This window comes from Phalaenopsis equestris, unplaced genomic scaffold (assembly GCF_001263595.1).
Source record: "Phalaenopsis equestris unplaced genomic scaffold, ASM126359v1 Scaffold000516, whole genome shotgun sequence".
Lineage (NCBI taxonomy): Eukaryota > Viridiplantae > Streptophyta > Magnoliopsida > Asparagales > Orchidaceae > Phalaenopsis > Phalaenopsis equestris.
Window position 1 is genome coordinate 89,427 of NW_018164956.1, and position 12,437 is coordinate 101,863.

General features: G+C 34.6%; 1 protein-coding gene across 3 annotated transcripts in view; it reads left to right on the forward strand.

Moving 5' to 3' along the window:
- Window positions 1-7,656: 7,656 nt before the first annotated feature.
- LOC110028594 overlaps window positions 7,657-12,437 on the forward strand; it is a 9,275-nt gene continuing 4,494 nt past the window's right edge. Inside the window, exons 1-3 of one of the 3 annotated variants that reach the window (XM_020730501.1) lie at window positions 7,657-7,687; window positions 7,764-7,854; window positions 8,124-10,766. In XM_020730501.1, the coding sequence (XP_020586160.1) occupies window positions 8,176-10,431 (2,256 nt within the window). In that variant the 5' untranslated portion in view covers window positions 7,657-7,687; window positions 7,764-7,854; window positions 8,124-8,175 and the 3' untranslated portion in view covers window positions 10,432-10,766. Of the gene's footprint in view, window positions 7,688-7,709; window positions 10,767-12,437 lie in introns of those variants that run through there. The other 2 variants (XM_020730502.1, XM_020730503.1) reach the window with 2 other exon arrangements.

Sequence of the window (12,437 nt, forward strand, 5' to 3'; positions counted from 1 at the left end):
TATTCATAGTTCTAGTGAAGTCATTATATAATCTCATTTAATTATCAAAATTCCTAGCTTGAGTCACTACTTTAAAGTGCAATAAACAACTATATTTTGTGAATTATGTTAATGCAAGTATATCTTCATAGCTCCATCCCCCAAACTTGTTTTCTATCTTATGCATGCCATCGGAAAAATTAAAGAAAAAGAAGATAACATAGCATGTAATAACAAAGAATCTGACATAAAATAATTTAGTATAGCAAATAATAGCACATGGAGATCAATGAGAGTGATATGTAATACTTTTAATAGAATGATCGACATTAAATCATATGCATGAAAAATCCAAATTTGACAGTTCCAATCAACTTAGATAAGGGTTCCACAAAAACTCACGTGACCCTTGCATAAATAAATCAACCAAAAAACTCAAAATAAATTGAAAGAAAATCTAAAACAAATTTCAAAACAAATGAAAAGTAAGAGCATGCTCAAAACACAAAATAACATTTGGGTTTCCTTGAAATAAGTATTTAGTTTAACATCCTCATTTTGATCAAAGGTCAAACCAAACCTAAAAGCCTTTCTCCAAGGTCAAAGTTCTATTTGATTAACCCCCGATAGATTGCCCAACCTTTTATTTATCTTGGAGTTCTCACTAAATTCTTAGGTTGCAAAATTTCTTGTTACTTTTCCCTATCATATTGATAACAGCCTTCCAGAGGCTGTGTAGGGAGTTGATTCAGATTATTATTCCTAAGGTGTTTTCTACTCCCCTTTTTATAGGAAAATATTTTCCTCACCAATTATGAGAGAATATTTTTTAAGAGATGAGTCAGGGTTTCCTAAGTATTTGGTTGGATTCTCATGAGGTTCTTCAGGCTCAAGGTCTAACTCTATAGAGCTACTCTCCTACCTAGGGCTATGTTCCAACTCATTCCTTGGGTCAGGGCTCCTCTTGTGGGCAATCCTATAGGCTTTAATCGGGTAGTGGTGTCCACAATCTTAGTTATCTCCCTCAAAACTATAAGGGTCATCTTGAAAAGAAGAGCAGATTCTTCCTTAATCATTATCTAATAAAATTCATCAACCACAGCTTTCTCTTTGCGATCCAATTTTTTTTTTTTATTGAGAAACTTGGCAATCAACAATCCCTATCACCACATTTGCACTATACACTTGCTCCTTTCTTCCTTCTAAAGGATTCACTTCAATGTGACTAGATAACATCCTTTGGAGTTCATTGTTTAAAGGTTAGTTAACTTCAATGCGACTTTATTTGGTTCTCATGACTCTATTTTTAGAACCTAATATGTTGATGTCAGATTCTTAAGTTTAGGTTTTTTTGTTAGGAAAAGCACTAGCTTAAGAGCATTCATATATTCCCCTCCTTATTTTGGAGTGAATCCAGTCATTTAGAGCCCTATTTTTATCCCTAACACCATCACCCTTTGGCGTCATGAAACTAACACCCATTTTTGGGTATAGTTCCTAGGCGTCATACCTCATATTAACTAATAAAATAGTGGCACTATCTACCATGACACCATCCTTCTCAAACTCTTGACTTGGGACCTATGCGCTAAATAACAATGTCGTGATCACTTTATATGGTTAAAAGCTGCTTTACTAATCTCAACACAACAACACTTTTGATCTTGAGTCACTCCTAACTTAGAACCGCACACCATATTTTTTTTGTATGGAGGTCATAGGCCTTGGGCTCACCAACTAAGAACTCTGAGTCACTCCTAACAAACTTGATAAATAACATGTGGATGATCTTGCACTATCTTTATAATTGTTAGAAATGCATACTTATTCAGATAAGGTGATGCTCGAAGTTGGTGTTTGCGACCCAACTTAATAGCGGCAATCTTGTCTATGTGGATAACCATATAAAAATCATGGAAGGTGCTTAATATATATGTGTAGTGATTCTGTTAGAAATAGAAAATAAAGCAGAGAGATGTGATGAGTTAAAGGATGAATTAACCTCTTTTATCATGCGTGCTTGTGTTTTGTGTTACAACAATATAAAGAACTTGAAGAGCATTTTTATATTCCTATGTTGATATTTATTATGCTAGTTAGACTCTTGTTTAGTCAATTTCATTCTGACATGTTTAGTTTAGATTTATTTTTTGCTATATGTTTTCTATTCTGATTAATAGTTGTAGATATTTTTGATAGACACTTGTGGTAGATAGAATTTCTAAATTGTTTTTCTTCCTACTTATATTATACGTACTTAATGCTATACATGTTTAAAATCAAGTTTGGGGAAAAGAAAAATCATTTTAAAACTTAACATTATTTGTCCTCAGTAGCCTGTATTTAATTTAACATCACTTCTTAAAATGGCATGTGGTATGTGGTGTTATCTTTAAGATACTAAACTTTTGATTTTTAGAAATGATAGAGAAGAACTTGGTAGAAAAGTTAGAAAAAATGATGAAACTATCGTTAAGATAGTATAAAATATTAGGGAAATGATTTAACTATTTATAGTAGGAAAATTTGAATTTTTGAAAAATTAAAGATTTTTAGAATAATACTTTTTTAAAGAATTTAGATTCTATGAAAATTTCTTTTCAAAAAATAACATTAGATTTTAAGTTAAGGAAAGAAAATAAGTTTTTAACTATAGAAAAGGGATATTGAAATTTAAAATCATTAAAGGTCTATCCAGATATAGTAATTCTTACCTAAAAAAAAAGTAAGGATTAAAAAAATCCTGAAAAAAAGAAAAAGAAAAAGAAAAATAAGAAAAAGAAAAGAAAAGAAAAGTATGAAAAAGGGAGGAGAAGATTGAGGAATATGACATAACTAAAAATTTATTTCACTTGAATCTTACTAAGATTAATCCTATGCTTAATGTCCGAAAGTGTTAGTAAAAATTATTTTTAATATAGAAATCATGAATTCTGAAATTAATATTTTTCTAAAAATCCAAAGTTTGAGGAAATTTTAGTTACATCTAAATTAAATAGAAAATCAATATTTCTAAATTTAATATTAAATGTTATGAGACCTTATATATCATTTGCTTTTAGAAATTCTTCCTAGTTGGACTATAACATTTCTAAAATAAATTTTTAGTTATCTACTACCAGAGGTTAAAAAATTAAAATTTAAAGTGATAATGTTACTTGAGGACAAACAACGTTTAAGTTTGGGAGAATTTATCTATCTGAAAATTACCTGTTTTTAATATACATTTAATGTTTATTTTATGCACATTTTTTATGATATTGCACTTTAAAGGAAAAATATTTTGCATGTTTTTGGTTCCAGGTAAGAGAAATAGATCTTTAGAGAAAATGGAGCAAAAGTGGTGCATATTGGAGTCAAAACGAGCAAGGAAGAAAATTTTGACTTGACACATTTGCTATGTCTTTCTATGCTTAATCTCCTTTACATTTATCACATGTATTTAAATGAAATTATACTTTAAAAAAGGGTTATTTTCATGCTTATCTTGTAGGTAAAACAATTTGGAGCGAGATGGGCGAAATGGAGCGAAATGGGGAGAAACAGTGGAGCGGCTTGCAGTGTGGTGCCTAGGCTCTCAAAACTGGTGCCTTGATGCCAGTCACGCCGATAAGACGGCGCCTAGGCGTCTGAAACTAGCACCTTGGTGCCAGTCACACCGATAAGAAAGTGCTTAGGCTCCCGAAATAGGCGCCTAAGCTCCAGAAAACTTTCGGGGACAATTTTTTGTGGTTTTGGGCGGTTCTAGAAGGTTATGGATGGCTATGCACACCCCAATGACTCATGCAATGAATCTAGACATTTGGAAAGGATATGGCTCTGTCTCTTGAAGTGAAAGAGTGTTTCTATTCTAGAGAAGAGGTACGTCTCTTAGAAGAAAGAGGTTTTTGGTGTCTTTCTAAAAAGAGAGGCTTGACACCTCTCATGAGGAGTCTAGAGGGGGGATTTTGGAGAGAGTTTTAGCATGAGCGTAGAGAGGAGATGGAGATGTAGATTTTCACCATGTTTGGAGAGATTGGTGGGGGATTTTGAGAGATATGTGTAAAATAATTGTATGAGTTGAGCATGGATCGGGAGAAAACTTTGTTGGAAATATTTTTATCTTTGTTTTAAAGATAAATAACTAAGTATTATGTTATTCATTATCTTGTAAATGTTGGAAACACTTTCTAGTAGATTTGCTTTGATTTGATGAGTTTTCTGTTTTGTTTTATCCATACTTTGTGAGTAGTTTTGTTTACTCTTATCTTTTAATATGAACTAGCGACATGTGTATGAAAAAAAATTTTATGATAGATTCTTATTTTCATGTGATGAGTAATATCTCCTTCATTTCATTGAAATAACTTAAGTGACAATATGTTATGTTAAAGTTTGTTGTAAGTGAAACGAAGACTCGGGAGAGCAGTGATCTTGAACTTGAGTGCACTCACATTGACCGTTTGGGTAGTAAAATAGTTTAGGCAACAATGCAACTCTTAAGGAAATAAAATTTAAGGATCTGTTTCTATTATATGCTTCTAGGTGACAGATAATTGCAGAAAAGAAATATAATAATAAGCATACCTATACACTTGGAAGAGGGTAGGTAAACATATGTTCCTTATTGACACATAATTTATTACATAAATCTATCAATTCTTTTATTGCTTATGCCATTATCTTCATTTTTCTTTTCTTTTGCAATGAAATGGAAGTAATGTTTAGGAATTTAGAATTGCCTAGATCTTCTTTTATTTCATTAATGTGATGGTATTTTCACTGCTTATAATTTACTTTACAAAATAATCAATTGCAATGTTAAAATTTGTTAAGAAACTTAATGACCTAAGAGGGCTAAGATTTCACCAACTAGTGAGTACCACATTTTATTTTGGAACGAGCCATGACGATCATCCAAGTGGAGTGCAAATAGATAGGAAGATAAGATTTTATGAGCTTAAAATTGATGTTTCTAAGGTGATATGCTAGATTGTTTTATCAATTTGGTTTAGATTTGGAACTAAGGGTCGCTGGTAGGTCCTATAGAGAGGACACAGTGGGTAAACTAGAGGTGAGAGGCTAGAACCTATCCATCACTACCATATATGCCGACAACAACTTTAGATTAGTTAATGTTCTTTATACTCAAAAGAGGTAAAGAATAGATATATTCCTATTTGTCACTAACAAAATTATTTTTTAAGCATTTAATTCCTACACATTATCTAAGTAATTGCATGAGAAGAGTAGTCTTTATTATCTCAAAATTCTCCAAACCAATTTATCCAGATAAGTTATTTTTAGATATAAAATTTCCATTTAGGAATAGTTATTAGAAAAATAACTTTAATCGACATTCCAAACTAAGTCTTTATAGTAATAGACCAGAACTTATCTTAAGAGATTTCTTACATCGCTTCTTTGTAGTATCGATATTGAGTTTTAAAGAAAGCCCTATATTACTTGAAAGGATGCGTATACTTGCGTTGTACCCATAGTGTGTAAATTATTAATCAGAAATTCTAATTTTATAGCATATCAAATTTGCACACTAGCCGCTAAATATAAATTGGGTTAAATTTTTGTCCATCTTTTGAAAGTTAAATTATTACATAATTGCGGGTCAGGTTAGATGCTCTACGAGGATCATCAGCATCACTGGCTCACTGAATGGATGAAATACTGGACTCCTTCGTCCAAGAAGCTGGACTGCAGTGGAAGGTTTCCATAACAAACCTGAAGGAAGAGCTAGTAGTTATTTGTCAGGGATATTTGGTTGAGTTGGACGCTCGCTTGCCAGGCATGGCGACTCTCCAGACGGAGCTGATAAAGGCTTGTGTGATTTGTTTGATTTTTTGGGTTTGAGCTGAGGAAGAGAGTTTTGAAAGATTTAAGTTTACGAGGCAAGCCCTATATCAAGGTCTAGTAAGTTGCGGTCTTGTATCAAGCTGCGGCGGTGAAAAGAAAATTATTTCTTGTTTTCAATAGATAAAAGTTTAATTTCACAAGTTTTTAAAATCTTATGCCAATTCCTTTTCTCAAAATTTGAGTTGATTTGATGTAAATTTTCAAAGATCTAGGTACGAATTTGAGGTGTTTCAAATTTCCTGAATCCCCTATATATAAGGCTCAAAGGAAAATGGGTCTGTGCTTTTCAAATTTATCTTTCCCTTCCCTTTAGTTGTCCCTGTCTCTCATTTGGGTTAGTTTATCTTTAGTGATTCACATGATTTCTAGATATTCTCCGTAACTCTTTAGTTTAGTGCTAGCAAGTGAGAGGTCTTCGCATAAGTCGTTTGATGCATAGCTACATGAATACAATTTTCTATAAAATACAAGGATACACTCAAGGCAATCGAGTTGAAGGCATGAGCGACAAATGGCATTGCCAAAGATCTGATCTTCTACTGGGATCAATTTCAGTGAGGGCTTCAACTGCCCATTTGTTACAAGATTCAGTCCATCCTCAATCACTATAGAGTCTTCCCCAAACCAATAAAGCCAAATTCAATTGTGGTCGTGATGACCTTCGTGATCTAATTGCGGTGGATGGAGGAGCTATTTTCATACATGTTGTCTTTCAGGGTGGAGCCCGATGGTTACGTTATTTTTGAATCAACTCAGAACTACTACCTTGTCAATCTAGAGAGAAAAATTAAGGATTGCAAGTTTCTTTTCCTCCACGACATCTCTGAAGTATAGGAGATCGCTACACGACTAATTGGAGAGTCGTACAAAATGAAGAAGGGATTCTTGCTATGGGTCTTAAAACATGCGTCGACTATCGTAGGCAAACACCTATCAATTATTCAACATATTGACCCTATGATAGTGAATTGGGTGTTGAACATTACACAAATCAGTGTCATGATTTCTATGTTTTGGGCTGTCTTAGATGAGACATAGGAGAAGAGGCAGACCTTAAAAATTTATCAGATTTCACAGAAAGATCTGAGGAGAAGGAAGGGTGTCTCTTCCAAAACCAGTAGGGGAAGAGGTCGAGGAAGAGGACGACAAGGCGGTCGAGACTGACCCGTGTTCAGAATTGATTCACTCTATTTTTGAAACAATAATAGTTATTCAAATATTATCAACAGGGAATTAATCCCCTTCAAACAAAAGCTGACATTAATGAAATGAGGGACTTCGAGGGAGCGCCACAAAAAGGAGGAATAGACTCCCAACATTATTGGATTTAATGCTAAAGGCAGAGTGAACATTGACATAGAAAGCTCTTCAGCCGTCTTCCTCAAGCTTCACCCCTCTATTTAAAAGAGAGGAGGCTAGCTGAATTTTCTATATCATAACTCTTGTTACTGTGCGCACACACACACAAACACACTCTCTCTCAATCACACTCTCTTTGGTTCTCACTCTCTTTGGTTCTCTTTTCCATCCTACACTATTTACGTAGGGTGTGATTCATAGTTATATCTTGATTCAACATTAAAAGTTCAAATGATAATATCTTCTTATGATATGAAAGGCTGGAGTGACATGAATGAAAAAAAAATAAAACTTAGGGGTGGATATGTAAATACATATGAATTGGGTGCAATGTATGTAAATGCCCCCTTTCTTCTTTTATTTAAAGAGGTTTAGCATATTAATATTACTTTAGTAAAGTTTAGCGGTAGATATGTAAATACATATTTATATGTAGCTGAAGCCATGTTAGGGCTTGAAATAAGGCCGGGGGAAGATGCATTTTCAACTGTCTTCAAAGGTATTTTGGTAATGGCACTTTTTAGGCACAAGGTCTATTGAGTGATTTTCCCTTTAATATATCAAAATTTTCCCAGATTTGGTGGCAAACTGTTTTGGAGATGGGAGAACTGCTGATGGCGGCTCGCGACCCAAATCGATAAGCCCGCGTGGATTCTCTGCAGATGGGTAATTTGTCCGTGTCTTCCGTTTTCGTTGAGCTTTTCTCCGAATTTCGTTTCACCGTTAGCCATGACCGGACTTCGGAGATCGAGCACAGATTTTGTTGTTTTCACGCTCCAAAGTTTTTGAAGCTAGTTTTTAGCATTTTGGCGCCATTTTTAACTTGATTATAGTTTGTTCTACCTTTCATTGTTTATTCTCCATGAGAGTTAAGGATTCCTGGTACTGTTACTAAAGTTTTTTTCGATTTCTGTTTTACGATATGAATGAATTAGTTTGCGGAGCTTAGAGGTTTGAGTTCAGCTTCTGTTGGTTGTCTGTTGCGCAATGGAATGCAATAGGGATGAGGCTCTGAGGGCGAAAGAGCATGCTGAAAGGAAGTTTACTGAAAAGGACTATGTGGGTGCGAAGAAATTGGCGCTGAAGGCCCAGAATCTCTCTCCAACCCTGGACGGAATCAGCCAAATGTTAACTGTCTTTGATATTTATATTGCATCCGAAGCAAAAATTAATGGGGAGAGAGATTGGTATGGAGTCCTCCATATCAATACTTCAGCGGATGAAGAAACTGTGAAGAAGCAGTACAGAAAGTTAGTTCTTCTCCTACATCCAGATAAGAACAAATCTGCAGGTGCTGAGGGTGCTTTCCAGTTTGTTTCCGAAGCTTGGAACGTGCTATCAAATAAAAGTAAGAAAATGGTGTACGACCAGAAAATATTTGTAAAAATTTCTCATCAAAAGACTTTTCAAACCAGCAATAATGATAATAATACTTCAACTCCCAGCACTAAAAGCAATGGTTTTAACCAGAACACCAACATGACCACAGTGAAGTCAAGAACTCAGCAGAATAACTCTTGCAGGCCTCCCTCTGTCCCTCCATCTCCATCTCAACCACCATTTCAGACATTCTGGACCTCCTGCACTGGCTGTTGCATGCAGTATGAATACCATAGGATGTATCTAAACAAAAGCCTCCTATGTCCCAAATGTAAAAAGCCATTTCTAGCTAAAGAATTGCCTCTTCCTCCCAGCGGACACAATCATCCTCCATGGTACTCAAAACAGCAGCACCATAAGAAAGCCTACGAAAAATTTTCTGCTCATCCAGGAATGGGTGCATCTGGATTCCAACATGGACTAAGCAGGGACTCATCCAACAATACAAGCTTCCAAAACCCCCCATTTTCTGGAGCTGCTGCTACTCACAATGCAAATGGCTCTTCTGCTTGTGTCCAACAGGCTGCTACTGCGGGTCGCCAATCACATGAGAATGCTAAAAGGTATCAAGCAGAAGAACGGGCAGCCGCTAGAAGGGAGAAGTTTCTCCGTAGAAGGTTGTCAACAAGGAATCATGGTGGTTCTGAAACTCTTTATGCTGGATTTGGTGCTGATATTTCTTTGACTAGATCAGGCAATGGAGCTGAGTTAGGAAAAAATGATAGTGGAGAGCAGATGGACTCAAATAGCAGGCATGGCGGAAATATTGTTCCTGGAGCAGTAATGGGCACTTGGCATTATGTTAATTTTTTGAAGTCTAGATTGAGCTCAAGTCCCACCATCTTTAACAGAGAAATCGCACAAATAAATGCCAAGGCTATACTAATGGAAAAGGCTAAGGTTGCAATACTTGAGAAACTAGAAGAATTTAATTTAGCTATTGCTGATATGGCGGCGAAGAAGCAAAAAACCAAAGATGTTAATGAAGCAAGAGTAGTTGATAAAGTAAATGCGAAGTACACAGTTCACCGATCTGATGTAAAAGTACTTGATGGCCCTAGGAGTAAAAATGAGGAATTTAGTGACAAGGAGGTCCTCCAAAAAGAGGATAGTAGTGATCCTAATGAGGTAGTCAATCAGTCTCTGTCCATTGATGTTCCAGATTCTGATTTTTATGATTTTGATAAAGATCGCACTGAAAAAACTTTTGGAGATGATCAGGTGTGGGCTACTTATGATGACGATGATGGTATGCCTCGGTATTATGCCTATATTCAGAAAGTTATATCTGCAAAACCTTTCAAGGTCCGCATGAGTTTTCTCACATCAAAGTCCAATGTTGAATTTGGCTCATTAAAGTGGGTTAGCAGTGGTTTTTGTAAAACATGTGGAGATTTTAGAGTAGGCAGATATTCAGTCATCAATACAATTAATATTTTCTCTCATAAGATTAAATGGGAGAAAGGCTTTCGGGGAGTATTCAAAGTTCTTCCTAGAAAAGGTGATATTTGGGCATTATACAGAAATTGGTGTCCTGACTGGAATGAGCGTACACCTGATGATGTAATTCACAAGTATGAAATGGTGGAGGTACTAGAGGACTATTGTGAAGATCAAGGGATCTTGGTTGTTCCTTTAGCGAAGGTTACTGGATTTAGAACACTTTTCTTTCGGCATATGGACCCTAAAGAAAATTTGAAGATCCCAAAAGAAGAAATGTTCCGATTTTCACATCAGGTACCGTTTTATTTGCTCACGGGTGAAGAAGATCATAATGCTCCAAAGGATTGCCTTGAGCTTGACCCAGCAGCAACTCCTTTGGAACTTCTCCAGGTCCTCGCAAATACAACAGTGGGGAGCTGATGGATGATGCTGATCAACAGCCAGTTACCTGACCCTGGGATGCGTTGGTCCATTTTTGACCTATCGGCAGTTATTGAGCTTTTATCAACATTTGTAGTGCCAATCTGTACAACCTTTTCAGCCTTTTTTGTTACAACTAGGATAATGATTCTGGATGTGTAGCCCATTCCAAAATCATATAAATGCTGTTCATGGGTGTCTGTTTTGAATATTATCAGCGCTACAATTGTTGGTTATATCTGGAAGGTATCTAGAATTATCTTGTGAAGTATATTCATTCAAATGATGGAGCTTTGGTGTTTTCTCAGGAAGTGGAGCTTGCTCTGATTCTCCAGGTCAGTGTAACGTTCACATATTGGTTAAATCATTAATTTTTAAAATTGAAGATATGCATGATCAGCATACCGCCCAATTCCTATGTATTTACATGATATGCACCTATACTTTATTTTTTTACATTTATATCTCTCAGATTATTGGTATCGCATTAACAACACCTCTACTTTAACTTTTAAAAAGTGAAATACAACTCATGCCTAGGTAAAGTGACATTTAAATATTGAATTTTAGGTGTTTGATATGTAAATACATAGGAATTAAGTGGTATATGTATGTAAAGCTTCCTTATTTTATTCAATTATATATTTATGAGATGGAACTATGAATTTAGCACCCTATTCGAAATATTCCAAAATAGTATAACCAAAGAGAAATAGTTATTTTCATAATAATAAATTAAAAAAAAAAACAAAGAGACAAATGGTTACGGCTACTGTTATAAGAATCTGAAAAATCATTGCGTACTGTAAAATAGATGGATTACCTCTTTTTTCTTAAATCTACCTAAGTCAGTGAATGTAAATATATTTAATATATGATTTTAATTTCTTACCAGTTTATTTTTATGAATACGTTTTGCTGGTTGTTTAAAATCAGTCTTTGGAGTTTAAAATTCTTACTATTACTTTAATCACGTCTAAATGACTTGGGAGTGAATCTTCATTACATTGAGTTCGTGCTTGTACCCATCAATATTTGCTAAAACAATATATCTTCCTTGTTTAAGCTTTTTGTAAAATCAGGTAATCATGTTTATTCAACCTTTTAATCTTGCTAAAACAAAAAATTAATCCTTCTGATCAACTTTAGTAGATCTTTCATGAACGTGTGTTCTCCTATGTTGTGGAAGTCTTTTCGGCTATAAAGCTAATCTTTTTTCTCTTTTGGAAGGCATGATGCTCAAACACAATTGAAGTTGAAGAATGTCCACAAAAAACTGTACCTTTGAGCACATTGATTTATTGACTCATTCAGCCTTCAAGATGAATTAAAAGTATGATAATTAAAAGCAGATCTGCGTACTTAAATTTTAGCTTCTGTAGCTATGTTGAATCTTAGTTTATTTGGAGTACTTAAAGTCGCAAGATTCTTTTAAAGTCTGGTGCATGCTCAACATCATTCATTATCCTAGCCCACCATAATTCTCTTCTAGCTATATTATGTCCAAAAACCTTTTTGAGCACTACCTTTTTTTACGAAATCTAGGCCCTAGCACATCGTTCATTGGTTAGACATAACTCATTAATAGGAAAAAACTTAATATAAATAACTCTAGAGTTCACTGATTACATCTAGTTCCTGTTATTTCATGTTGAAGTATCAACCTGTAATGATATGAATGCACACAAACAGTAAAGGGTGATCAAGCTGTAAAAGATGTCAGGTGTTACATAATTTTGCTCAAGAGAAATGGGGATCAATTTATTATCAAAATTTCACTTAAGAGTATAAATTAATTAGGTCAAGAAAAATTTTTGCTAACCCATTGGACATCCAATATCAACAAAGAGAAGCTTCTAGCCAAATAAACATGAAATTATCTGCTGAATTTACTTGGGGAGAAAACTTGCTCCCTTTATTATTCACAAATTGGGTATATACATACATACATACATATATATATACATACATACATACATACATAGATATATATATATATATATGTA